Below are 27,264 nucleotides of genomic sequence, written 5' to 3' on the forward strand. Positions count from 1 at the left end.
TTTATATGTAAATTATTTATTTCAGTAAAGCAAGAAATTAACAATGGTTACAAATTATGCATATATATCTTAACCGGCCAACAAAAACTTTTCACAATGGTCATACTGTGGACAATTCATTATTACTACATAATAGTAAAAACTACTTCCACTGTTGTGATACAAATAAATTTATTAACTATTTTGTTAGTACTTAAAATGAATTTGAAATTTCAGTTTTCATACAATGTTGTTTGATATTAATTAGGTGACAAATCAAGCAGACATACGGCAAGGAAGCCTCGCACCAAAACCAGCAGTAAAGTATAGCTAAGATGTCAATTAGGATTAAGTGGCTTTGACCATTCTGCATTCAATATCAAATGATCATATCCATGCCCATCAAGAGATTTAATGGCCTTTTCAGCATCACTTCTGCTCTTGAAGTGTATGTAGGCAAAACCCTTGCACAAGTTTGTGTTCTTATCTTTTGCCAGATAGAGTTTTTGTATGGGACCAAACTGTTTAACCAAATCTTCCAAATCAACATCTGTAGTACTATCAGATAAGTTAGAAACTCTAATTGCAGCTTCATCACGTCCTCCACGGAGATCAAGTCGTTTTGCGCCACCATCGCGAAAACCAGGAGCTACATATTTATTTCCTGGTTTCTTATCATCTGCTCCAATTCCTCCCAGGCCTGGACCTTTATCAATAGACTTATCTAAATTTAGATTTGTTGTTCCATGTGGACACTTTGTTGTCCAATGGTCACCGGCACAGTTGCGGCATTTAACAGCCCCTTTGTCTTTAAGTTTCTCCAAAATATTTTCTTCTGGCTTGTCTTCTTCCTTGCTTGATACAAACTGCATAATCACATCTTCAGCAACAGTTGTTGTAGCAGCATTGGGACCTGGCTTATCATTTTTGGATTCTCCAAATTTCTTCCAGGTTTTCCTCTGGGCAACTGACTTTGAAACTTTAATGCGTTCAATTTTGTAAGTGGTAATGACTTTCACTTTCCGATTATCTTCATCTACTTTGTAATCTGTGACAATTTTATAACCATTTTCAATCACTTCTGAAGTAGGTGGTAGGGCAGCAGATGATGCTGGTCCTTCTTCTTCAACATCATCAGCCCAACTGGATTTCACTTCTTCCAGAGCAGGCATTATTTAACTCTCGATGTGCACCTAAAAACAACACAATATTTGAATAAGTGTTCAATACGTAAAATGTATTTTATTTTATGTTGGCAGAAAAGCAGCAAATTTTATAAAGGTTATAAAACATACCTCTACTATCATCTGGGATGGAGGGGTGGGGGGGAGGGGGGGAGGCTGAAGTTAGCTAATTCATAATACTGCACTCTTCATTAAATAAAGATTTACAAGCAAGCTAAATTTCATTTTATAAAGTCACAACTAACAAAACTAGTATAATAAACTAATGGACATACGATATCTGACAAATATCAGATGTACCACAAGGCTGGACAACAGCCTCTAATAATGCTTTCCAGATTGTCTCTGAAATCACTTATATAGATTAAGAACAGCAGAGGATGTACAACACTTCCCTGAGGAACCCTGGATATCACTCCTGTTTCACTCAATGACTTCCTGTCAACTACTGTGAATTGTGACATTTCTGGAAGGAAATCTTTAATCTAGTCACCCAACAGATGATACCACAGAGGCACGCAATTTGATTGTAAGCAGCTTGTTAGGAATGGTGTCAAATGTAGAAAGCTGGAATCAACTTGAGAGCCCCTGTCTATAGCACTGATAATTTTGTGTGAACAAAGAGACACTGAGTTACACAAGAACCATATTTCTGAATCTGTGTTGGTTGTGTGTCAATAGATAATTTTCTTCAACATAATTCATGATGTCTGAACTCAGTATACATTCCATATTTCTTCTGCAAATCCACGCCAATGACATGGATCTGCAATTCAGTGGATTACTTCTATATCTTCTCTTGTGTATTGGTGTGACCTGTACAACTTTCGAGTTTTTAGATATGATCCTTTATCGAGTAAGTGTCTGCGTACAACAGCTGAAAAAGGAGCTATTTCATATGCATATTCTGAAAGGAATCTAACTGGTATACAATTTGGACCAGGAGACCTGCCTTTACTAAGTGAGAAGTTCTTTGTACAAATATGGCATCTCTTCCAAATTACTTGTGTTGGCAGCTGTTTGAGTTAAATTCTGGATTATTTACTGCATCTTCTTTGGTGAAAACTTTGGGAAACTTTAGTAACTCCACTTTTGTGGCACTGCCAACAGTAATATTATCATTGCCATTGAGCATTCTGTCTTGCCACTGGTATACTTTAATAACACCTGAATCTCTTTGGATATTCTGGCAGGTTTAGAGAGTTATGTTGTGGAAATGACTAAATGCATCTCGCTTTGAAGTCAGTACCAAGTTCTGAGCATCTGGAAACTGTTGACTGTCAAGAGAGCACTGTGTGAAGCCTTCAATGACTACAGTAGTAGAATACTGTCAAATGGTCTTTCAGGAAACCCTAAGAAATTCTGGGTAAGTAAAGGCTGTTAGTGGCACCAAAGTTATTGCCCGGTCCCTAGCGAGTAAGAGACAAACTGAAATGGAGGGTAGCAAAGCAAAAGCTGAAATTTAATTCAGTTTTTAAATGTTCCTTTACAAAGTAAAACCCAGGAGAATTGCCCCAATTTAATCCTCTTACCACTGAAAAGATGAATGAAATGAGAAGCAGGTGAAACTGTTAAAACTGAACAAAGCTCCAGGGCCAATGCAATCCCTATCAGATTCTATACTGAATTTGCAATGGAGTGAGCCCCTGTTCTAGCTACAATCTATTATAAAGCCCTCATAAAAACTGTGTCCAGTAGTTGGGAGGTCACACCTATCTACAAGAAGCATAGTAGGAGCAATCCACAAAACTACCATATCCTTCACACTGACTTGTCCTACAATTTTAGAACACATTCCGAGTTCGAACAAAATGAGATACCATGAAAAGAACGATCTGCTCCATGTCAACCAGCATGGACTCTGAAAACATCGATCACATGAAACCCAACTCACATTTTTCTCCTCTTATGACACACTGAAAGCTTTGGATCAAGGCAGGGAGATAGCTGCAGTATTTCTTCTTGATTTCCGAAAAGCATTTCACTCAGTACCACACCTACACTTATTGTCATATGTATGATCACAAAGGGTATCGAGTGAAATTTGTGAATGGATTGGGCCCCCCCCCCTTTTTTTTTTGGGAGGATGCAGCAAGTTATCTTGGATGGAGACTCGCCAACACATGTAGAAGTAACTTTTGGCGTGCTTCAGAGAAGTGTGTTGGTACCCTTGCTGTTCATGTTGTACATTAATAACCTTGCAGACAATATTAATAGTAACTTCAGGCTTTTTGCAGATGATGCAGTTATCTGTAATGACATACTGTCTGAAAGCAGCAGCATAAAAGTTCAAATAGATCTTGGTAAGATTTAAAAGTGGTGCAAACATTGGCATCTTGCTTTAAATGTTCAAAACTGCAAAATTCAAAATTGTAGACTTCATAAAATGAAAAACATGGTATCCTATGACTATAAAATCAATGAGTCATAGCTGGAATCAGCCAACTCATGCAAATTCATGGGTCTAACTTTTGTACGGATAAGAAATGGAATGATCACATGGACTCGGTTGTGAATAAAGCAGGTGGCAGACTGGTTTATTGGTAGAATACTGTGGAAATGCAGTCAGTCTACAAACAAGACAGCTTACAAATCACTCATGCGATCAATTTTAGAATATTGCTTTTTTGTGTGTGTGTGTGTGTGTGTGTGTGTCCCTTACCAAATAGGGCTAATGTGGGATATTTAACGTATACAGAAAAGGGTAACACGAATGGTCACAGGAGTATCTGACCCGTGGGAGAGTGCCACACAGATGCTGAAAAAACTGAACTGCAGACTCGAACACAGATGTAAACTCTCTCGAGAAACTCTACTAACAAAGTTTCCAGAACAGGCTTTCAATGACGACTAAGAATATACTACAATCCCTATGTATTTGCTCGCATAGGGATTGTGAAGACAAGATTAGAATTATTACAGCACATACAGAGGCATTCAGTTATTCTTTCCATGCTCCATATGTGAGCGGAATGGGAATAAACCCTTATAACTGGTACAATGGGATTGATTGATTAACTGAGAGAGTATGGGACCAAATGGCAAGGTCATCCGTCCAGCGATTCCAAAGGGGGTTACATAACAAAGACTCTGATAAAAGTGAATGGATTCAGCCAGAGGAGTCAAATTATAAACGAATGAACATTAAACACACACAGTATAAGCATAAAAAGTGAGATCAAATCCACAAACTGGAAAAAGAGGGGGGGGGGGGGGGGGGGCAGTCATGGGGTCACAGACCATGAAGACTGGAAAAGGAGTCCCAATCACGACCAACCTGCCCCTGCTCCAAGACGAAACCTTATATCTGGAAATAAAAACTTTCAAGGAGGAAACCGAGGATCAGGTCTAACATCTGTGGATTGTCTGCTAATATTAAGTTTAAGGAAGCAGGAAGACTATACTTAGCATGAATGGTCGAAAGAAGAGGACGTGCCACCAATCTGTGAGATATTGTCAGTCTGGTGCCACAACCACATTGTGGGGGTGGGTCATTACATAGGAGGAGCTGGGTATGACCAATGAGTAAACAGCATAAAACAGTGGACTACAATTGAGAGGGAAAGAAGTGCCCCAAACTGCAGTAGACTCCTTGATTGTGCGGAGTTTATTACTATGAGCAGTGGCACTCCAGATGGCATTCCACTGTTGGGCAAAGAGAGATTTGATGTAGATCCACATATCCACGGCTGGAATTGTGAAAAGAAAAGAGGGTAAGTATCTGCTCCTCTAGCCAAATGGTCAGCCAATTCATTCCCTGGGATTCCCACATGACTCGGGACCCAGAAAAAGATGACTGAACAGATGGCACACTCGAGGGCAGAGAGGTGGTCATGGATGGCAGACCAAGGGGTGACGAGAGTAGCATCGATTGATAGCCTGAAGGCTGCTCATGGAGTCGGAACAAATTAAAACACTATGGAGAGAGGCCTGAGAAACAAACAGGATGGCCCAGTAAATGGCTAGAAGCTCTGCTGTAAATACACTACATGATCCTGGCAACAAATGGTGCTCGAAGCTGGTAGGAGATGTGAAAGCGTGTCCCACCTTATCAGTAGTCTTAGAACCATTAGTGTAAAGGATGGTGGCACCCTGGAACTCTGAAAGGATGGCACATACAAGATGCCGGTAAACCACAGGAGCAACAGAGACCTTAGGACCCTGGAAGAGAGCGGTCCTAATCCGTGGTCTAGGCACCATCCGAGGAGGGCTACAGGAGGAAACACACGAGGCGCAGTCCAGTGAGTGCAGATGGAGATCCCGGCAGAGGGTAGTGAGGCGCATGCCAACTGGCAATCCCATCCATGGGCGGGTGTTAGAAGGGAAACATCCCTAACAGGCAAAGAGCACAGGGTATACAGAATGGTAGGGAATTGGCAAAAGGCGACAGCGTAAGAAACAAGGAGTTGGCTCCGTCGGATGTGTAGAGGGGGAATCCCTGTGCTTCTGTGAGGAGACTATCAACAGGACTAGTGCGAAAGGCACCAAAGCCAGACGCACCCCACAATGATGGACAGGGTCGAGGAGTTTCAACAAAGTGGAAGGAACTGATGAGCCATAAACCTGACTACCATAATCGAGTCTGGACAAAACCAGAGAACGGTAAAGATGGAGAAGAATGGAACGGTTTCCATCCTAAGATGTGTGGGCCAGGAGGCAGATTGCATTGAGCTTCCGCATACATGTAGTCTTTAGGTGATGAATGTGGGGCAGCCACGTCAGCTTGTTCTCAAAAATAAGGCCCAAGAAATGGGGCTGTGTTCAACATAAAGGAGCTGGTTGCCTGAATAAAATTCTGAATCAGGGTGTACTGTGGGTTGACGACAAAAATGCGTAACTCGTGTTTTGGAGGAGGAAAACTGGAAGCCATGGGTGGCCCACATAGAGGCTCGTGGGATGGCGCCTTGGAGCTGGCACTCAGCAGACGCCATCGAGTGGGAGCAGCACAAGACACAAAAATCTGTCAACATAAACACCAGGGTAACCAGAGGTTCAACAGAGGTCACAAACCCATTTATGGCAATGAGGAAGAGCGTGACACTTAGCATAGAACCCTGTGGGATACCATTCTCCTAAATCTGAGGGGTGCTGAGTGAAGTGCCAACTCTAACCCAGGAGAGTCAGTAAGATAAAAACTCGTGGATAAAAATCTGAAGGGGACCACTGGGGCCCCAGCCATGGAGAGTAACTAAAATGTGATGGCGCCAAGCCATGTCATACACCTTATGTAGGTCAAATAACACTGCAGCAAGGCACCGGTGGTGAGTAAAAGCCTGTTGGATGGCTCATTATAATCGGAGTAAATGGTCAGTTGGAGATTGCCCTGCCAGGAAGCCACACTGGTATGGTGACGAAAAGATCAGAGATTCGAGTACCCAACAAAATCTGGAGTTGACCATCCTTTCAAGCAGTTTACAAAGCACATATGTAAGGCTAATGGGGCAGTAACTGTCGAGAGACGTTGCGATTTTCCCGGGCTTAAGGGCAGGGATAACTAAACTGTCTCGCCATTGTGACAGTAAAGCACCCGTGAGCCAGATGTGATTGAAGACCCCGAGGAGCTGTTGCCTCTGGGGAATGTCCAAGTGTTGAATCATCTGATTGTCAATGGAGTCTGGCCCTGTGGCTGTGTCTCGCGAAGAGCTAAGAGCCTGCACCAATTCCCACTCTGTGAAAGGACATCGTAGGGCTGAAAGTGGTGCAGGATGAAATGGAGGGGGGTCTGTTCAAATCTGTATTTCTGCCGGAGAAAGGCAGGAGCACAGGAAGCGGACGATGATGCCATCACAAAGTGTGTCGCAAGGTGTTCTGCAAGAACCAATGGATCAGTGCACAGAGCTCATTGTATGTTCAGACACTAGACAGTTGACTGTTGCTGGCAGCCAGGAACGCTACGAACCATTGACCAAACCTGCGATAAAGAGGCATATGTCTCCAGGGAGGAAACATAGCACTCCCAGCATTCCTTTTTATTCCACTTAATAATGTAACGAGCCTTATCATGAAGATGCTTAAAAGTGAGGAGGTTGGTCTGGGAGAGCTGTCAAACTGCTGCAGCGCCCACCGGCAGTCCTGGACAGCGACTGCGATGTCCTTGGTCCACCAAAGTACTGGCTGATGATTAGGGGGCCCCGTGGATAGGAGGACAGCAGTGCAAACAGCATGAAGAAGATTGGCAGAGATGCCTTGCACAACTACATCATCAATTGAATTTGAGAGCAAGGTGTCAAAGCAGACATGTATAAAGGCCAACTGGCCCTGTGGAATGCCCAACGTGGGGGACTGCCTGGTGGCAGCAGGGGAACAATGGTGTCACTGGGAACTGGTCACTGTCACAAAGGTCATCATGGGATGACCAACGTAGCAAAGCCACGAGGGCAGGGGAAGAGATTGCGAGATCGATAGCAGAGAAAGTGCCATGAGCGGCACTGAACGGTTTAGGGGAACCATCATTGTGACATCTCCTGATGTAACCCGTCCGTGATAAGTTGGTCAATTAGAACACCCCCAGCCGTTGATGTAATACTCCCCCACAGTGGATGATGGGCATTGAAATCCCCAAGGAGGAGAAACTGGGCGGGAGTTGCTGATGTAAGGTAGACAGTGCAAATGGCGAGTGCTGGAGTCGTTTGCACTCTAACCGCTATCACTTCCAAGATAATACGTAGGGGGTCTCCAGTCACTAAGGACATTGGAGCGAACCAAATTGCAGATCCCACCAGATGCTATCCCAGAGCCAGCACGGTTCCGACAGAACGCCCGATAACCACATAAAAGGGGTGAGTGGTCGTCACAGAAATGCGTTTCTTGGAGAACAAGACAGAATGCAGAATAAGAGGAGACAAGATGTTACATTTCCTGTAGGTGACAATAGTAGCCGCTGCAGTTCCACTGGATGATCGTGTGGTGTGAGTCCAAGGCAGGCTTGAAGGAGCCGAGGAGGTCAGGTCACTTGGTCAGTAGTAGTCACCAACAAGAATGGGTGACATCCACAAATAAGATGTCAGACTCTGATTGAGAGAGGGGAGTTGGCACCTCCAGGGGCACCAGAGATGCCTTCTCTTGGGATTTATGTATCTTCTTCTTCTCTTTCTGAGAAGGACACAGGGGGAATACAGGCGTCTGCAAGATCGGGAACCGAAGGAGAGCAGGCGACCTTGGGGCCCACAGGAGGTGCGCCTTGTGGCCGACTGGTGGTAACAGTCTTCTGGCCTGAGAGACGCTGGGGAGAGGGTTCCTGGGAGGGGGCCCGGTCACCGGCAGATGCCGAGAGAAGGGGGGCACTTCTTTGGCTGGGGTGGGGGGCAACTCCCTGACAGAAGGTCGTGGGATGGCATGGGAGATGGTGGGGAGAGTGGGGCGGGGTTGGGGTAAGGACGAGGGGGGGGGGGGGGGAGGAGGAGGAGGAGGAAAGGAAGTAATAGAGACAAAAGTTGAAGATAGTGACACCTGATGGAGTGTCTCACACTTTTGGTGAGCCTCAGTGTAAGATGGACAATCCAGGGACTTATATTCTTGTATCTTCTTTTCCCTCTTGTACGCTGGGCAATCCGGTGAGTGAGGGGAGTGGTAGTCAGCACAATTAACACACACAGGCGGCGGAACACAAGGGGTTCCCTCATGGACGGGGTGACCACAGTCACAAAAAAAAGGGTCTGCTATACAGCAGGAAAACATAGGCCCAAAACGAAAGCACCGCATAGGTGGAGTGATGTACAAAAAAAATGGCTCTGAGCACTATGGGACTTAACATCTGTGGTCATCAGTCCCCTAGAACTTAGAATACTTAAACCTAACTAACCTAAGGACATCACACACATCCATGCCCGAGGCAGGATTCGAAACTGCGACCGTAGCAGCCGTGCGGTTCCGGACTGAGCGCCTAGAACCGCTAGACCACCGCGGCTGGCGAGTGATGTACAGCTTCACGTCACATCTGTAGCACATAACCATGACCTTCTATGAGAGGGTATCCCGCTTGAAAGCCAGGATGAAGGCGCCAGTACCTGTGCGGTTGTCTTTGCGACCCTTCTGCACATGTCAAACAAAATGAACATCAGGCTGCTCCAGATTAGCCCGGAGTTCCTCATCAGTTTGCAGGGTGAGGTCCCTATGAAAAATGACTCACTGGATCATATTCAGAGATTGATGAGGAGGGATAGACACTGGGACATTGCCAAGACAATCACAGGCACGAAGAGCTGCGGACTAGTTGATAGTTCCCACGAAAAACAATGGCTTTGTGGCAGTGAATGTGTCCACATCCGTCCTAGTACAGACGAGGTAACAGGGAAAAGGTTTTAGCGCAAGACAGCAAGCCTGGCCCTCCTCCCATGGGGTAGCCAGGGAAGGGAAGGCTGCCGGGTCCTACGAGACAGCATTTAAGGATCCTTCACCATTGAAAAGGTGGCCATGTGAGAAAGGCCAGATTTTTGTAGCTTGATATGCTTCATGCGCCAGGCATCCGCCCTGATACCACCCACTGACCAGGGGCTCTCCCCATGGGCACCGCCCAGCCACAGCAACGGCCGTCTGGCACGGCAGCTGTTGTCAGGAGTTCTGATGTTCCAAGAAGACAAGCAACCACTTCTTGGCATACATGGAGCAGGAATAGCTCAAGTATCAGTAGTGTGATCCCCGTGTTGTCAGGGGGTTCAGAGACATGGGTACATAACAGCCCCACCACACGGACTGGTTACACATGCTGGTGACCTAGCAGGGTGGAAGGGGGGCTATAGTGGGGAAGGGAGAGGAATCCACACCATAAATGCTAGGGAGGAAGTTCTTCCCCATATGGCTCACACTAAAAACAGGATATTCTGAAGTGGAGGCCAAACCTCAAGTGGAGACTGAAACGGCAAAAGGGTGAAAGAACCGGAAAAAGGAACAAAATTGCAACCAATACAGGAAATCAGAGAATAGCCAGGTCGACAAAGCAGAACACCGAGAGAGGGGAAGGAGGTGGCAACGGGGAAGGAGCAGGGATAGGGAGGGAGGGCTCAGGAAGAAGGAAAGCAGTGAGGAGCAGTGAGGGAATGAATGAGCTGCAATAGCTTGGGGCCCCGTGTGCACCATGCACGAACTCTCAAAAGTACTGTGAGCCCCCTGGGGGATGGCACTATGGGACTTGCCCTCTACCAAGCACTTCGCCGTGGTTTACAGAGAATGGATGTAGATCCCTTAGGTACTGTGTTCTTTTAATCTGATACACTTCACACTGATGCTTTTGTATCAATGTCCTGATAAACCTTGTGTAGTGTGGGGGATACATTCCATCCATTAACTGCCATCAACACTATTTATTTGGTCAGTTTGTACATACACTGACGGGGAGAAAAAATAATTGCAACACCAAGGAGATGTGCAACACAAACAACAGTTGGTAGGTGTTTCTACATCTGGATGGTGATGTCTGTTAAAATTTTGCACCAATCTCTTAAGAGCGGCACTATTTGTGCTGCTATGAGACTGCATATCAAGTTTGTTATAAATACATGCTGTAACAGTTCTGGGCATTAGTTACTTTTGAGACCAGACAGGGTAAGTTGAAATTATTAAAGAATGCCTTCATCAATGTCTCACTGACTGGATTAGTAATTTACTAGAGCTACAAGAAGCCGGAAGTTCCTTCTGCCATATTGCAAAAAGACTTGGCAGGAATGTAGCAACTGTACATGAATGATTGCAGTGGTGGTCATGAGACTGTATGATCGCACAACGACCAGGATCGGGACAGCAAAGGGGCATTACCAAGAGGATGTTTAGTGTATGGTTCTAGCATGCTGTACTGCATCTGCAGCAGCAATTTGAGCACCACAGTGGTACAACGAACTGTTACAAATCATTTACCTCAAGGACAGCTCCAAGCCAGAGGCCCTGGAGCATGCATTCCACTGGTCCCAAACTACCCCCACTTGCAACTTCAGTGGTGTCAATCGAAGGATGGACATATGACAGCAGGAGCACTCTCCTCATTATCCCACACACCACAACTGCAAATTTGTCAATCTGGCTTTTTTTTCTGGGGGAGAGGGGGGGGGGGCACTAACAGTGAGGTCACCGGTCCCATGACCTACGATGGCAGAAATCAAGGAAGGAACAACACAAACAGCATAGTCCAGTATAGAGGAAGGGATAATGAGCAAACAAAGAGTGAAAATGAACTTCAGGGCAGCAGAAAGAGTAAAGAGCAAGAGAGGGGTGGGTGGAAATGGGCAGAACAGGGGTGTCCCAGAAGCACTATGCGCAGTGCGTTACCAGCATTCCCGTGGACCTGTCCCGACACCCATATCATACCATTATCATGATACAATGTGGACAACACCAGGGGAAAAAGATATAAGAAAAGGGAGAAAAATCAACAGACCACATGAAATGAAGGGAAAAGGTGGGGAGAATCTGATAGCTGTGGAAGCAAGTTCAAGGCCTTTAATTCCAGAGGAAAATTCAAGGTGTTAAACCTTAGAGCACAAATAACTTTCAGGAAGAAAACTGAGGATAGACGTAAACATGCGAGGGTCATCTGCCAACACATGAGACAAGGAAGGTGGGAGCAGACATTTAGTGCTAAGGGCAAAACACAAGGCAGTCCAGAAAATATAGATCACTGTGAGGGGAGCCCCACATCTACAAAGGAGGGCCGGCTTATTGGGGAGTAAAAAAACATGGGTCAACCAGGTATGGGCAATATGAAGATGGCAGAGGATGGTGGATTACCACTGGGAAATGCAGAGGGAAGAACGCCATGTGGTGGGAGTCTCCTTGATTGCATGAAGCAAACAGGGATTTGATGTAAAGCCACAAATCCAACCCCAGAGTGGACATGGAGAACACGGGGTGGGTGGTCAACCCCCCCCCCCCCCCGCCCCCGCAAGGTGATATGCAATGTTCATTACCTGGGATACCTACATGGTCAGGAACCCAAATGGAATCAACCAAACAAGCAGCATCACCAAGATGCTGGAGAAGGTTTTGGATGGCAGAGACTAAGGGGTGGCAGGAAAAACTCCGACCGATAGCCTGAAGGCCATTCACCGAGTCCGTACATAACAAAACTGGGGTTAGTTAGGGAATCAGAGGGCCCGATGATGGCCATTAATTCCACAATAACCCCCCACCCACATGTGGCAGGCAGGGGATGATGATCTGAGCCAACAGATCACTTTAAGGCATATCCCATATGGTTAGTGGATTTAGAACCATCGGTGTAAAACAGAATTGCATTGTCAAACTGCCATAAGAGCATACAGAATAAACAACAGAAAATGACTGCAGCAGTGGAAGCTTTTGGAACCTGGAAGAGTGCCATCCCAATCCAGGTCTGGGGAACTTACCAAGGGGGGTTGGTCAGGAGAGAACATGGGGAAAGACAGCAGGCAGGTGAATGCCCAAAGCCGTGAAAAGAATGGAATAGAATAGAATTGATGGGGTGAACAGAAGAGCAGATAGTGATGGCACAGGAAACCAGGTGCTTTGACCGCTGAATCAAAAGGGGAGGGATCCCACTGTCAACCACAAGACTATTGACAGGGATAGTGTGAAAGGCACCAATGGCTAAACGGATACCACAAGGGTTAATTGGGTCCAAGAAAGCGGTGTGGATGCGGCTCCTGATCCATAAACTTAACTACCATAGTCTAGGTGAAACAGAACTAATCCCTGCTAAAGGCAGAGTAGGATCTGCACCTCAAGAGGTGCGGACAAGGAAGTGAAGGACACCGAGTTTATGAAAACAGCCAACCTTCAGATGATGGATATGGGGCAACCAAGTAAGCTTGTTGTCAAAAAGAAGACCCAAGATGGCTCTTGGGGACCAAGGTCACGTGTTGGGCATCAAGGTAGAACTCCAGGTAAGAATGGAGCATAGTATGGCGACAAAATGCACCACCCTCAACTTAAGGGGAGAAAACAGAGCAATAGAGGAGCTATCCTAAATACAGTAATCATCCACATACAGAGCAGGTTAACCAACAGTCTGGCAGTAGTCCAGAGGCCACAAGTCCATTAACAGTGCTGAGAAAAAGGATACTTAATACAGAGCACTATGGAACATCATTCTCGGGGGTCCATGAAGAACTGAGAACAGGGCCAAAAAGGACTCTGGATGGCTGATGAGGCAGGAATTGGTGAGTAGAAATTGGGTGGGGCTCCCCAAAAGACCTTACTCATGGAGCATAAGGAGGATGTGGTGGCACCAAGCTGTGTCACAGGCCTTGTGAACATAGAGGAAAACTACGACAAGATGGCAGTGATGAGAAAAGGCCTGCTGAACTGTGATTTCCAACTGGAGCAGACAATCAGAAACGATCCCTCCCAAAAGCTGCACTGGTAATGAAGTAAAAGGTCCCAAGATTCAATTCCTGGAGAATGACAAGTTGCTGAGTAACAGGCAATAAGGGATTGCAACTCTGGGAGGTGACGGTAGTATTTGATTACAGTTACACGGAATAAGCACAGAGTGGGTATACAAACAGGTTATGAACGGGCTCCAGCCAATCAGGCCGCTGGGTCGCCATCACCAATGAGGGTGGGGTGACATTAAAAAAAAATAAAAGAAAGACGACTCAGGATGTGAGGGGAAAGATGGAATCTCCAGGGGGCACTGGGAGGTTTTTTTCTGGGACTTCTTCTTCTTCTTCTTCTCCTCCTCCTCCTCCTTCATAGGTTGAGGAGGGCATTGCACAGTAGGTTTCTACAAGATTCGGGACCAAAAGAGAGCAGGCGACCTAGGGACACACGGACTGTGTCCTGTGATTTTTTAGCAGGCATCAGGTTTGAGAGATGCCACATAGGGAAAAAGGGCAGGGTCCCAAGAGGGTGCCCCATTACTGGCAGGTGACATCTCTTTGGCCGAGGATGGGAGCAACATCCAGAGGGAGAGTGTGGGAACCGCAGGGGAGGGGGAGCGGACAGGGGACATGACTGGGGTAAGGAAGAGGAAGGAGGTGGAAAGGATGTAACACAGGCAAAGAGTAAAAGTCATCAACACAGGTTGAAGTGTCATATTTCTGACAAGCCTTAGCATAAGATAAACGATCGAGGGACTTATACTCCATCACTTTTTCTTTCTTATGACCTGGGGCATGGAGTGAGCATATAGTGTCATGGTTGTGATAACTGACGTATAAAGGTAGTGGAACAAAGGAGCTCCCTCATGAAATGGGTGCAACATTCTGCCATACATCAGGAAGACATGCCCAAACCCCAGCATCAAAAGCACCTGATGGGCAGTGGGACATACAGTTTCACATGACACTAATAACACAAAACCTTGACCTTCTCTGGGGTGGTAATGCTCTCTAACGGCAAAATTACAGCAACAGTATCATTATGACTATCTTTACACCCTTTCAGCATACGCTGAACAAAATTAACACCCCCAGTGTTCCAGATTGGCCTGAAGTTTCTAATCAGTTTGAAATATGATATCCCTATGAAAAATGATTCCCTGATCCGCATTTAAAGACTGGGGAGGTGTCATGGACACAGGGATGTCACCAAAATGAACAGAAGATTGAAGGGCTGCAGCTTGGGCAGCACATTAAGTTTTCATCAAGAGTGAACGTGACTGCATCTTATGGAGAGAGTCCACCAAATTTGTCTTCCATATTTTTAAAATAAAATTAAAATAGGATTCGTGGTGGTGAATGTGTCCCCATCCGTCCCCGTACAGACAAGGTAGCAGGCAGAGTTTCACCCCAAGCTGGCGAGCCTGGCCCTCCAACAGGGTGCAGCCAGGGACTGGAAAGCTTTAGGATCATAAGAAGCAGCATTCAATGATCCTTTACCAACTGAAGAGGCGGCCGTAGAAGAACGGCCAGTGGCGGCACCAGTCTCTCTGGACCGTTCCTACATTTCTAGTGCAGAAGACCAGTTGGTGTGCGCACCAGCAAAACGGAGGTTGGTCCAACAAAGGCATCATGCGGCAACACTGCGGATGAGGATCTCTAAGTCAGCAAAGGAGAAGATTTTTGTGTTTGATTTCTTTGAGACTTTGCAGTTGGCAGATTAAGTCCCAGATGTTTGTTGGCAGGAGGGACAAAGTCTTCACGGGAGTATTCCTTCTGTCCTTTTTGGCCTGCCAATTGTGTAGCAGGTCATTTCGCCACTGGAGGAGATGATCTGGTGGCCCGTTTCACAGCTAGAGGGAAGGAGACAGGAATGCTACCATGACACTGAGACTTGACAATGTCAGTGCTGAATTAGAGGTTGCAAGTCTGTGTGGCCATGTCCTTTATGGAGCAAGGCATAGCAAGAATAGTATGACACAGGCCTTTTGGCTGGCCAACAACTTGAGAGCAACAGGATAAGGCACTTTTTCCTTCACCCAGATCTCCTGGACAGCCCACTCATGGAGATACATGGGACACACTCGGGATGATGAGGCATGGTCACTATTACAATTGATACAGCAGGGAGGAGGAGGCAGGCGATCACCCTCGTGAGCATCCCTATGACAAGTAGAACATTTGCCCTGTTACGACAGGACATTCGAAGTGGCTGTAATGTTGACAATGGTAACAGCACTTCACGTTTAGAATGTACAGTCAGACCATGATCATTTCACAGCCTGCTTTGATCTTTGATGGACGCACTACTCTATCAAATGTAGGCACTAAGGTTGCATCAACCTTTTTCTTTACCCAATGGACTGCAGTGATACCCTGCTTGGAGAGGAGAGTTTGGATTTTGCCCTCAGTCAGAACCATCGAGCTGCCTAGTATAAATAACACCGGGTGAAGAATTCAATGTTTTGATGGGCCTCGACACAAATAGGATAGCTGTGGAGGAGATAAGCTGTAACAGTCGTTGGGCTCAAAAATCACACATTGGTCATCAAAAGTAAAGTCTCGTTAAGTAAATGAGAGCAAGATTTCACAGGCCCAACAACTGCATCAACATCTTTGTTAACAATAAACGGGTTAACCACAGCAAAGAACTGACCACCTTCCATACTGCTAGGACCTGTGGCGCAGCTGCAACAGTGAGTCTAACCTCACACTGCTTACATTCAGTAGACATGGACTGACATGTAGAGTGGCTCATGGTGTAAAAATCACCTGATTGCTAGCATCTCTGATTATGTGGTGCTCCTTCCAACCCTCTCTCCCCCCCCCCCCCCCCCCCCCCCCCCCCTCTAGTTCACATTTCCTGATCTTCGGACAGAGGGAACAACTGAGAATTTGTGAAGGAGATAGCTCAGGCAATCACCCATGCCTGGACCTAGCCTGTACCTGGGGGTAGGTGCGAACCCTACCTGTCAACCCAGGGCTGGGAATTACACGTTACCCAGTCACCTGTTACGCATAAGGTACATGGGCCCCCCTTCGGGTTTAGTTTTGTTTGGTTTAAGAGTGGGCAAGGGACCAAACTGCTTCGTCATTGGTCCCTTGTTCCGAATAAAACAATGCTACAAGGGGGAGAATAAAACAAACAAGATGTACAACACAAAACGGAAAGAAAGGAAAAACCACAAGAACAAAGGAAAGGTAACAATCAATAGAAGGAACAAAAGAGAACAAGAAAACATGCAAAAAACAGAAGAGTGTAAAACAAGAAAGCAGATTACTGTGGCTAGCCAACCACGAGAATAAAAAGGAGAAGCCAATAAGAGGAGGTCATAGCCACAGGATGGAGGCACTCAAATTCCCTCTTAGCCTCAGTGTAGGTCAGTTGGTCCAGGGTCTTATATTCCATGATTTTTCTTTCTTGCTGTAAAATCCTGCAGTCTGGCGAGCAAGGCAAATGGTGCTCTCCATAGTTCACACAGACGAGAGGCGGGGCACTTTGAGTATTGGGGTGTGAAGAATGTCCACAATCTTGACATGTGACGCTGGAATTACAGCGGGACGACACATGGCCGAACTTCCATCACTTAAAGCACCGCATCGGGGGAAGGATATATGGCTTGACATCACAGCAGTGGACCATCACCTTGACCTATTCGGACGATGTGTCACCCTCTAAGGCCAAGATGAAGGCACCGGCGGCAACCTGATTATTCCTTGGAGTCATATGGATGCACCGGACTAAATGAACACCTTGGCGGTCTAAGCTAGCACACAGCTCATCTCATCGTGAGACTGCAAGAGACGGTCCCTGTGGAATATAATACCCTGGACCATATTTAAGCTCTTATGAGGTGTGACAGTAACTGAAACATCCCCCAGTGTATCACAAGCGAGTAATATGTCCGTGACTGGGCAGAGGATGCCATTTTTATCAATACTGACCCTGACTGTATCTTGGACAAGCTCTCCACCTCCCCAAATTTGTCCTCTAAATGCTCAATACATCTCTGAGGCTTCATTGAAACAAATGAGTCCCCATCAGGTCTCGTACATATGAGATATCGGGGCAAATAAGGTTCACCGCCATTCTTAGCCTGGTGTTCCTCCCAGGGTGTGGCCAGGGAGGAGAATGATTTAGGGTCATACTTCATTGTGTTGTAGTGAGACTAACACTTAAGACTGCTGGTGTGTGATCACCAGCAAGTGATGATGTGGTATGCTTCATTGCACATCATCCACCCTGATCCCGCCCACTCTGACCAGGGGCCCTTCCCACCGTCACCACTCAACCGCAGCTAGGCCACCTGGCAGTATGGCAATTGCCAGGAGTCCCGATGGCCCAAGGTGACAAGCATCTACTCCTTGCCATATGCGGGGAGTTAACAGCGCAGGCATCAGCAGAGCCATCCCTGTGTGGTCAGAGGGGGCTACAACCAACAGGGTACACAGCGGCCCCACCACAATGGACGGGCTACCATACTGGATGTCAGGTGCAACCAAGCAAACAGGTTCATTACCATCGTCAGCGCAGAAAACGATCCTGCACAGTGGATGGAGGAAAATGTGCACAGGAGGGTGACCTCACCCAACAGCTGGAGAATGAGCAAAAGTGCAGATCCATGTCAACAAAGGATGTGACAGGTCTCGGCGCATGATGGACATGGTGCACCATGTAAGGCTCCCTACCCCAACTGGCTTGCTCTTCGGGAAAATTTGGAAAAACAGAGATCAAACTCAACAGGGGACCATCACATAAACGCCAAAATGTGTGAGACTCCTTTTAGTTACCTCTTATGACAGGCAGGAATACCTCGGGCCTATTCTAACCCCCAGACCTGCAGGGTGTGACCCCCTTAAGGAGGGAGGAAGAAGAAACAAAGAGGAAGCCCCAACACTGAAGTGGAGGAAGGATAGGAGAAAAAAAGGAAGGGCTGTGCTGATGTCCGCTACTAGAACTTCAGAACACACTGGCAATAATTCCCCAAAGAATAGGGAAAAAGAACAGCAGGAGGATAGACATGCAGCACGGAAAGGAAAACTGTGCTACAAAGGCTGCAGCCCCTTAGCAGCCAAGCACGAACTCACCAAAGAGTGGCGAGCCCGGGGGAGGGGGGGGGGGGGGTGTCCAGACCACAGTGATGAACATTGGTAACAACCTCAAGCTACATGACAGAAGCCAGCACTAGTTGGAGCTGTGAGAGAAGGTATTCCAGTGCAGCTCAAACCCAAGCACAACATTCACAGCCCCTATCCATGCTAAAAAAGTATAAATATGCACTACACAAACAAGAAGTTAAAGATTAAACTACAGAAGCATGAAGAGCAAGTTCAATTTAACACATTTCCATTTAGAAGCTTGTGGTATACTGATCAAACAAATGATCTGAATGCCAGGTGCTGCTGTAATGGAGATAGGCACTTGGGATAGATGACATTCCTGTAGAATTATTGACAGCTTTGGAAGAACATATCATGACCAAACTATTCCATCTGGTATGCAAGGTACAACAGGCAAAATACATCAGACTTCAAGAAGAATTTAATAATTTAAATTCCAAAGAACACAAGTACTGATTGTTGTTGACTAAAAGTTTAAAGGAACATTCTGAGCAATTAAGGAATTGTCCATTTAGTAATGGAAAGAACACTTTACTATGTTGAACACATTTGCGTTTATAAAAGTTGCAGTAGTTATGGAGATCCGCCAAGGTTTGCATATGATATACTATGCAGAGAGCTGCATCAAACCAGTCTTCACACAAAAAAATAAATTAAGTTTCACTTATCAAAGGAAATTACTTTCAGACCATATTACTGCCATGGCAATAATTAAAAAGTAATGTGTTCCCACATGTGAGGACATCAAACGTGAAATTTAAATTAAAACAATGGAAACTCCGGGTTGGAACATGAACAATATAAGGAAATGGATCGATTGCTACTCACCATAAAGATGACACATTGTGCCTCTGCAACTCAACATCACAATCTATCCTCCTTATGTCATTGAAATTTAATATTTTTTTAATTTTATTTATTTATTTATTTATTTTATTTGAATGTGTCATTTGTTAACTTACTGCCATGACAGTAATATTATCTGGAGACAGTTGTACTGACTATTAAAATTTGTCATGTAGTGCAATAATTGTTTTTACTTATTTATTCATGAAGTAATCACCTTACAATGACAAAGGATTTGTGATCATAACACAATGAAAATAAATAGCTCAGATAAACACAAATACAGAATATGTAAGGATGGTTTTACAAGGGTATAACATATGGTAAACCATGGCTTCCACAAGAAACCATCCAGGCATTTGCCTGAAATGATTAAGAAAACCATAAAACACTAATTATGAACCCAGACAGAACAAACTCTATTCCACTGAATGAGGCCAATATTGCAACAATTACACTATCTCTCTCAGTTGGTACCTACTGTACAACACACTTGATTAAAGACAATCTGCACAAGGTAACTCATAAAAAGGAGTTTTGTGCTGTTTCTCTGCATATCTCTACACTATCACTGCACACCATATGGGCATCCAGTGGTGAATCCTGGGCCAAAAACATGTTAGTATGTCCCTAGTTCTCCTTCAGTCTGTCCACAAAACTGACTAGGCCCATAAGCATGCTACTTCGCCCCAAGCACATCTCCATGTCTTCCCTTAAGTCTGTACTTAAGACTTCTCAAAAATAATCCAATCATAGCAAACTCCACCATCACTGTCCCACTTTATGGAAATGTTTATCGCCAATGTGTTTCACCTTTGCTTATGTATTGCCTTGAGACAGAAGAATGAGGAGGATCACACAAGGAAAATTTTGAACAGTTGAGAAAGCTGTGGAATGGTCCAGGCTAGAGTTTAAAAAGAGGGGAGTGGGGGCAAGTGATGTGATCTAATGAGTATCAGTGACACCTTGGAAAGGGCAGTTGGTTGGCCAGGTTACCAGAAGCAAAGTTGGAAAAATCTAGTGCTAGTATGGAGTGTCTCAAACCAAGAGCTAAAGGAACATCCACAGGAATTGCTTACACATCATTAAATGGTGGTTGTGATGTTGATGGAAACTACCCAAGTGAAATGTTTCAGAAGTGATTGAATTATTAAACAGATCTCTTGGCAAGGACTGCTCTGGAGGATACAGTCAAATTAAAAGATAAATCTGACTTTTTAAGGGTTGGACTGCAGAACGTTAGATCACTTAATCAGCTAACAGGTTAGGAAACTTGAAAAGCAAAATAAAATAGATTGAAGTTATATAAAAGGAACTGGTGAGTTATCGTGACAGGAAGAACAGCATATCTGCTCAAGTGATTACAACTTTAACATAAAATTAAATAGGGATAACAAGAAAAATGCTGGTGAACAACACCAAGATAAATAAAAATCCACAACTCACCACATTAGTTCAAGCAAACATGCCTATTAACTCTGCAGATGAGAATAAAAGATGATGGGACAAAAAATTTTCAGTATGTTAAGGGAGAAAAAAGTTTGTCATGGTGTAACATTACAGGTCAGGACTGATCCATGAAGTCTTGAATATCTTATTTGTATATGTCAGTTGGTAGGGAGAAATTGAGATTTCGGGCATTTCTTTATATAGTTTTACGTGTCCTGACACTATGCAAAGCTGTCATTTAGTTGCATGCGATTTGCAATCTGTTATGTTTTATTTTCTGATAATAAATACTATTTTTTCTGATTAGCGTTAAAATATAATGACGATAAATGTTTGAGGTCATTTGGAATAATATTTTAGTAACTATGTAGATGATGGGACGCCATTCTTTTACTCTTAGGAAAAAAAGTGTTAATTGTGTGTTTAAGTATGGTCAGTGTCGGGATCAGTGATTACAATTCGAGAAATAATTGATTTGACGAAGTTCAATTGCACATAATCGCATGGGGTGAATTATGATCTTGGAATTAATTGTAGATGTATGCAGGTCAATTTCGTGACAGGCTAGTAAGCGTCGTCAGTGTGTCACGGTATCAAGACTGCTTTCGCGCCGCTGATGGTTTGCTTTAAACTTGCGAGAATTTACACAAATTCTTAATTATCGCGAAAGGGTAGAATATTTGATGGTTATACCACTGTTGATGGGCCATTGTGGAGGATTTCAAAATCCAATATAAATCCTGTTGATCGAGGTAGCCTAGCAACCCAAAAGCTCATATGTAGTTATCAGCAGAAACAGTGTACTATTTTTCATGCACACATTTACACTCTACATCGAGGTGCGAATGATTTGTGGGTGCGAAATGAACATTTGAAAGCATTTGACTGAATAAAAGGCAAGATATAAAGAAGTTTATTTGTATATTTTGTTATTTCATGAACAGTGATATTTTCTTATACTAGTGTAGAGTCTTACGTATTATTAATATTGTGACAGACTGGTCGTAAGTGCTCTCATTACAAGTCGAGTTTTGGGCCTGATTAAGAGTAGCTGGTTCTTAGAGTCTCAAAGATTAAGTGAAGAATAAAATCACACTTAAATAATTCTGCATCAAAACCCATTATCTTTATACTACATTAAGCTAGTTATACTGGAATCAGGTGGTATCATGGCCATGTAGTTGTGTGTTGTCAACAACAAATAGGTAAACACAAACATTTCTCATGCTCTGATATCGACGAGGGAAAGAAGAGACGACAATGACGACATACACGTATACATATACAAACGGTATATGTGGCGCTTTACAATACAACATGCCGACGTCACGGTATAATAGGACATGCAATCAATGGTGGGAAGATGAAAACAGTATGACAACATGGACTGCACGAAAGACTGAAAAAGGAGGCCACTTCATAGACTTTTGAAGAGTCTAATTCAGTCACTGCAGACACTAGATTAGATGCTAAAAAGAAAGAGTGTGTGTGTGTGCGTTTTTTGGCAGAGGGTCAATACTTTTGTTCCACTATCATAGCCTCTTATCTTGTTCCATTCACAAATGGGGCATAGCAATGACAACTGACTCACTTCCCAAGATGTATGTGGAGGGAAGTGATGTACTACAATTAATAAAACATTCCAGGCTATTATGCCATGGTCGAATGGATTTCACTTTACAACCCAATATTTCATCCCATCTGCGGAGGACAATTTCAACGCGAACTGTAGCTTTGTCGAACGTCCGATTCACACCCAACCGATGAAGACATACTGTTGTTCTTAAGAACATCCATATCACTTCTGTTAACACTGACTGGTGAAGAACCGAGACTTATGAGAAATACTGAACAATCAGTCACATGAGGTTTTGAAAGTCACTTCTTTCGCGGAAGACTTACATTTCCTTAGGATTCCTGCAATGTATTTGTGTGGCATCTGCTTACCCTACAACTAGTTTTTCTTGTTTCTCCACATAAGACAACAGATATTCTACTGTTGCTAATGCTTCCACTGATCACAAATTGTGTACTTAACAATGTCACTGGAATGTTATGTCAATCTGCTTATTTAAGTATAATACAAGTGATAGTTCTGCTCCAAGCATCTATCCTCTACAGATCTTCCAGGAATTTTCTACAGCTTTCTTCTGCTGAGACTTTGCTACCCACCAATACCACTGGAGGAAAATCTGGTCTTTTAAGATTTAAGAATATGGCACCTTTAATCTGCTTCCTACTGAGACTATAGTTTCTGTTAAGGCTATATAAGTATGTAGCATATGGTATCAACATCTCAATTTTCTTTTAGGCAAAGTCACACACTCGTGCCAAGGATATTATACCTCAAGATGAATTTGAAACCACAAATGTTCCACTGTAATACTTAAGTCATTTTATCAGTGACATTTATCTAAGTATCTTTTCTTTTTGTGAAGGCAAAGTCCAGTGAAGGAGGCTAGAACAGAGTAAACTTGATAAGCTAGACAGTTCTCATACGCAGTTGCCCTAGTCCAAAGTTTCTGAATTTATTAGACTTATAAAAATGTAGGAAAGTCATTATCAGGTTGTTTCAGACTAGTTTTCTGCACATTTCAGCTCTTTGAGGTACAACTGTCCATTTGTGGTGATTTCACTGCTGGGGATATTCAAATGTGTTTTACTTCAACGGATTGGTGGACATATCGTTTCTGTGCCCCACATTTCTTATGTGGGTTTCCTGGAAGAAACTACAGGTTTAGAGGCAAATTCGCCTTAGGACTTGCACATCTACGACAATTTATTTCAGCTAAGACTGCCATCATGTGAGACACAGGCTTACAAAATGAAGCCAAAATCAGTGGTTGCATTTATTAGGTTCTGGACAAGAAATCCACCTCTTTACATGGACTTCTTGTTCAAACATTATTTAAAAACTTTTCTTCCTCCTGATATGGTTACAAAGCAAACAAAACACTAAGGCTATGATCATATCTGCCATTTTCCCAGCAGAATTCCATCTGGAGGAAAACATGGCAGAAATTTCAGCACGAGTTCTGGTCACACAGAGCAGGAAAAAAGGGTCAACAGAAGCGTCTGATCCCACGCGTTGGCTTTGACCCATGACGTAAGGGTGTTGTCGTGTGTGACGTCATGACGGCGCGGAGTTTGGTTTGTGAGTGTGGCATGTTTGTAGATGTCGTCGTGTTGTGGTTTGTTGTGCTCTCTGGTGGTATGTTCAGGGTTTTCATTTGTGTGGTGTAATGGACTCAGTTTGCTTTAGCTCATTATCCAGAACTGTTCGAGTGTCGGCTGTGTTTGTAGTGGAATTCGTTTCAGTGAGTTTTAACGATTTTGTGTGAAGGTTAATTTAGTGTTGTTTGCTGCACATCGTGTGGTAATTTTAGTAAAATTTATCGGTTGTTATTTTTGTTCAGGAATGGATATGACGGATAAAATTAACAGTGCGCAGGTCAAGGGAAGTGTTCGATCCCAATGTGTAGCTGTGCATGTTGGTATTGGTATCGAGAGATGTTTTTGAGCTATATAGGCCAAGGGAAGTGTTTGATCCTAATTTATGGGATCGGGAGCTGCTGTTGAGCTATATAGGTCAAGGGAAGTGTCGGATTCCAGATGATATTGTGTTTAGTGGTATGTGGGGAGTTTTGGTGATGTCGGTTTTTTTCGTCATCTTGTGTGGTTTTGAATGGGAGTGGGTGTTTAAATTTGTTTATATTTAGTTTGTCCCCGACCCAAAAACACCCCATTTCCCGCACTTGTCCCGTAGTAGTGTCATTAGGCGTTTTGTGGAAAGTGTGTGTGTGTGTTTTTCGATGTATTTTCGTCCTCATAATGTGTACATAACGACTTTATATGCGCCATATTACAATCGTGGTTTATGGTCGTTTCCACCATATTTGTGACTTCATGGGTCAAAGCAGACGGGCGGGATTGGACGCTTCCATATTTCCGGAAAAAATGCCACACAATGGCAGTGAGGCTACCAGGTATACACACTGGAGAACCAATTTATTGTAAACAGCATTGAACAGTGTGTCATTACACAACAGTTCAGTTTTTGCATTAAATTTATTACTCACTCATTGTCGTAGAGTCAAAGCCAGCAGAGGAAATTGTTAAACCACCCTGTACTAGGTGACAGGGCAGACGAGGTGAAGTTCCTTCTACATCAGGAACTGAAGGCATATGCCAATACCATTCAAAGTATTATCGAATGTGTCAACTGATATTTCTGGGGGGGGGGGGGGGGGGAGGAGGAATACAATGCTCAGGCACTGTTTACTCTGATTGTTCAAGTACTGTGGTAGATGGCAATCCCTGTTTCAGATACATTGATGTGGTAAGCTGTGGCCACGAAGTAGATTTGCATTTGTTCGAAGCAACTGACTTGGGGAAAAAACTTTACACACAGACATTAAATTTGTCTCAATCAAAATCCTTTGTAAACTGGCCTACCCATAGACTTTCTTCATTTGCACTTGTGTCTAACAAGTCCTTTTCCCTATGTGAACACAAAAAGGAGGAAGTGACAATGTTACCAATCTTATTGTTTCATCATGGAAAAAACTCTGTGATAAAAGGATGCCCCAAATTCAAAGGAATAATCCTAACATTTGGCTGGAGGGTGCTGGGGACTAACCTGAATCTGTGGCTGAACCCTGCTCGTCCCAAATTAGAAATAATTTAAAGACCTATTATTCATTGTATCTAGGCTATCACTTTGTATGTGCTTACCACAAAAAAACAATTAGATAACAAATTTGAAAATTTCAAAGGTGATGTATAGTTCATTATAATCCGCTGTCATAATGCAGGCACATAGTAGACAGCCAGTAAGGGCCACAAAAGGACTTAAAAGCAAGAGTGTTACTAACCACATTGTTTACAATCATAGTTAACTTGCAGGGCAATAAAAGTGGCATATAAGACAATAAAATGAACATGTACACATATTTCCACTGATGCAAGCAGTAATTAGTTCATCATGGGTGAAGTGATCCAATATGGAAGACCATTTTCAATTTAGACACAATGTACCTAAAGAAAATACCTCTAAGTTTCAGTTGCATCTGTAACATTGTGATCACACTAGAACTGTGTTCACAAGGGCCATTTTCTTGGAAGCTGGAATTGTTTGAGGGGGGAAAAAAAAATCATGAAGATTTGCAAGCTTTTGTTGCTGAAGTAAGTGAGCTAGGATACTTCAACTTCATAATCATGACATTTTTGTATAACTATGCGAACAGATCAAAGATAATCTATACTACAAATCTAAACCAACTGACTGAATGAAACATATGAAATGATCCAGATGGTTTCATTCTTCATTATAATTACTGTGGTCACAGTTCTGAGACATTTCTTCAATTATAAAATACAGTAAATGTAGTAGCTTCAGAGGCTGATAAAGTAGTGAGTATAGTGGTGGGAAACTTCATAATGCAGAATTTTCTCACACGCGAGTACTCAACGCACTGCCAAATAATCATGTTGGCGGGTGCTTTCCACTAACTAATGGGCAAATTTGTTGAAACAAAATTTAGTTAGTGTGCCTGTTTCCTGATCGGTAGACCTACGGCTACTTCAGAACAAGTATTTGTAAGAAAGGCAAATTCCGGGATCTTAGTTCTAAGTATTTTCTAATTCTGAAGAGGGTGGGCATTGGAGAAATGGGTTTAGTATCTACGCAAAGAAGATGATGGATTATAAACTTTTAATTCATGCAGGTTCTTTAGTTAAGTACTATAAAATTCCAACATATCAGAAGTTGGTCGAGCTGAGATCCCACATCACTTTACACGGAATGATCCAATTGCAAGACTTACACGCACAGTAAAATGACTGAAAATTACAAGCAGCAATACGGCAGACTTCAATTTTTTGGGTAGACGACATGGATATACGCGGTGTTATAAGTGCTTGTCCATATGCTTTGTAGAATTCAAATCGAGGTAAACTGATAAGTCATTTCACTGGTTACGCTGGATCAAACTAATCTTCCTAAACGCCACGTTTTTTTAAAGTACGACAGCTGTCTACTTGTTAGTTTCCGAGTATAACTGAGGTTCAATAAAAAAGGGACAAAAACCTTTTTCACAGACGAAAGTATAATAGTCTCACTGCAGAAATCCACACAATGGTCTGGTGCTTGCACGTCAACAGATATGCCCCAATAACTATAACGAATTATGTCAACGTCAAAAAAAACATTCATGTAACATAAATATTACCTTCTGGCAAACGTTGTATAGCACTCACGGATGCAAAACTGATGATGAGACACGATTTAATATACAATATGGATTCAAGCCAATCACATTCACCTTCGCTGAAATGCTCGCACGTCTGAAATTCCCTATACACCGTAGTCAAAGATTACAGAACGAGCAGAGACGTAG

The 27,264-nt window shown here is 43.7% G+C and overlaps 1 protein-coding gene across 1 annotated transcript; it reads right to left on the reverse strand.

Annotated features, from left to right (window-relative positions):
• LOC124802170 (eukaryotic translation initiation factor 3 subunit G-1) lies at window positions 1–27,248 on the reverse strand. Its single transcript, XM_047263129.1, has 2 exons — window positions 27,097–27,248; window positions 1–1,172 (listed from the first exon to the last, which is right to left on the reverse strand). Exon 2 carries the CDS (start codon window positions 1,149–1,151, stop codon window positions 318–320), a length of 834 nt encoding a protein of 277 aa, XP_047119085.1. The 5' UTR covers window positions 1,152–1,172; window positions 27,097–27,248; the 3' UTR covers window positions 1–317.
• Window positions 27,249–27,264: the final 16 nt, after the last annotated feature.

The sequence above is a fragment of the Schistocerca piceifrons genome, chromosome 1, assembly GCF_021461385.2.
Source record: "Schistocerca piceifrons isolate TAMUIC-IGC-003096 chromosome 1, iqSchPice1.1, whole genome shotgun sequence".
Classification (NCBI taxonomy): Eukaryota; Metazoa; Arthropoda; class Insecta; order Orthoptera; family Acrididae; genus Schistocerca; species Schistocerca piceifrons.

Excerpts from the sequence above, each read along its gene's own strand:
- LOC124802170 (XM_047263129.1), bottom strand. The coding sequence starts at position 1,151 with ATGCCTGCTCTGGAAGAAGTGAAATCCAGTTGGGCTGATGATGTTGAA.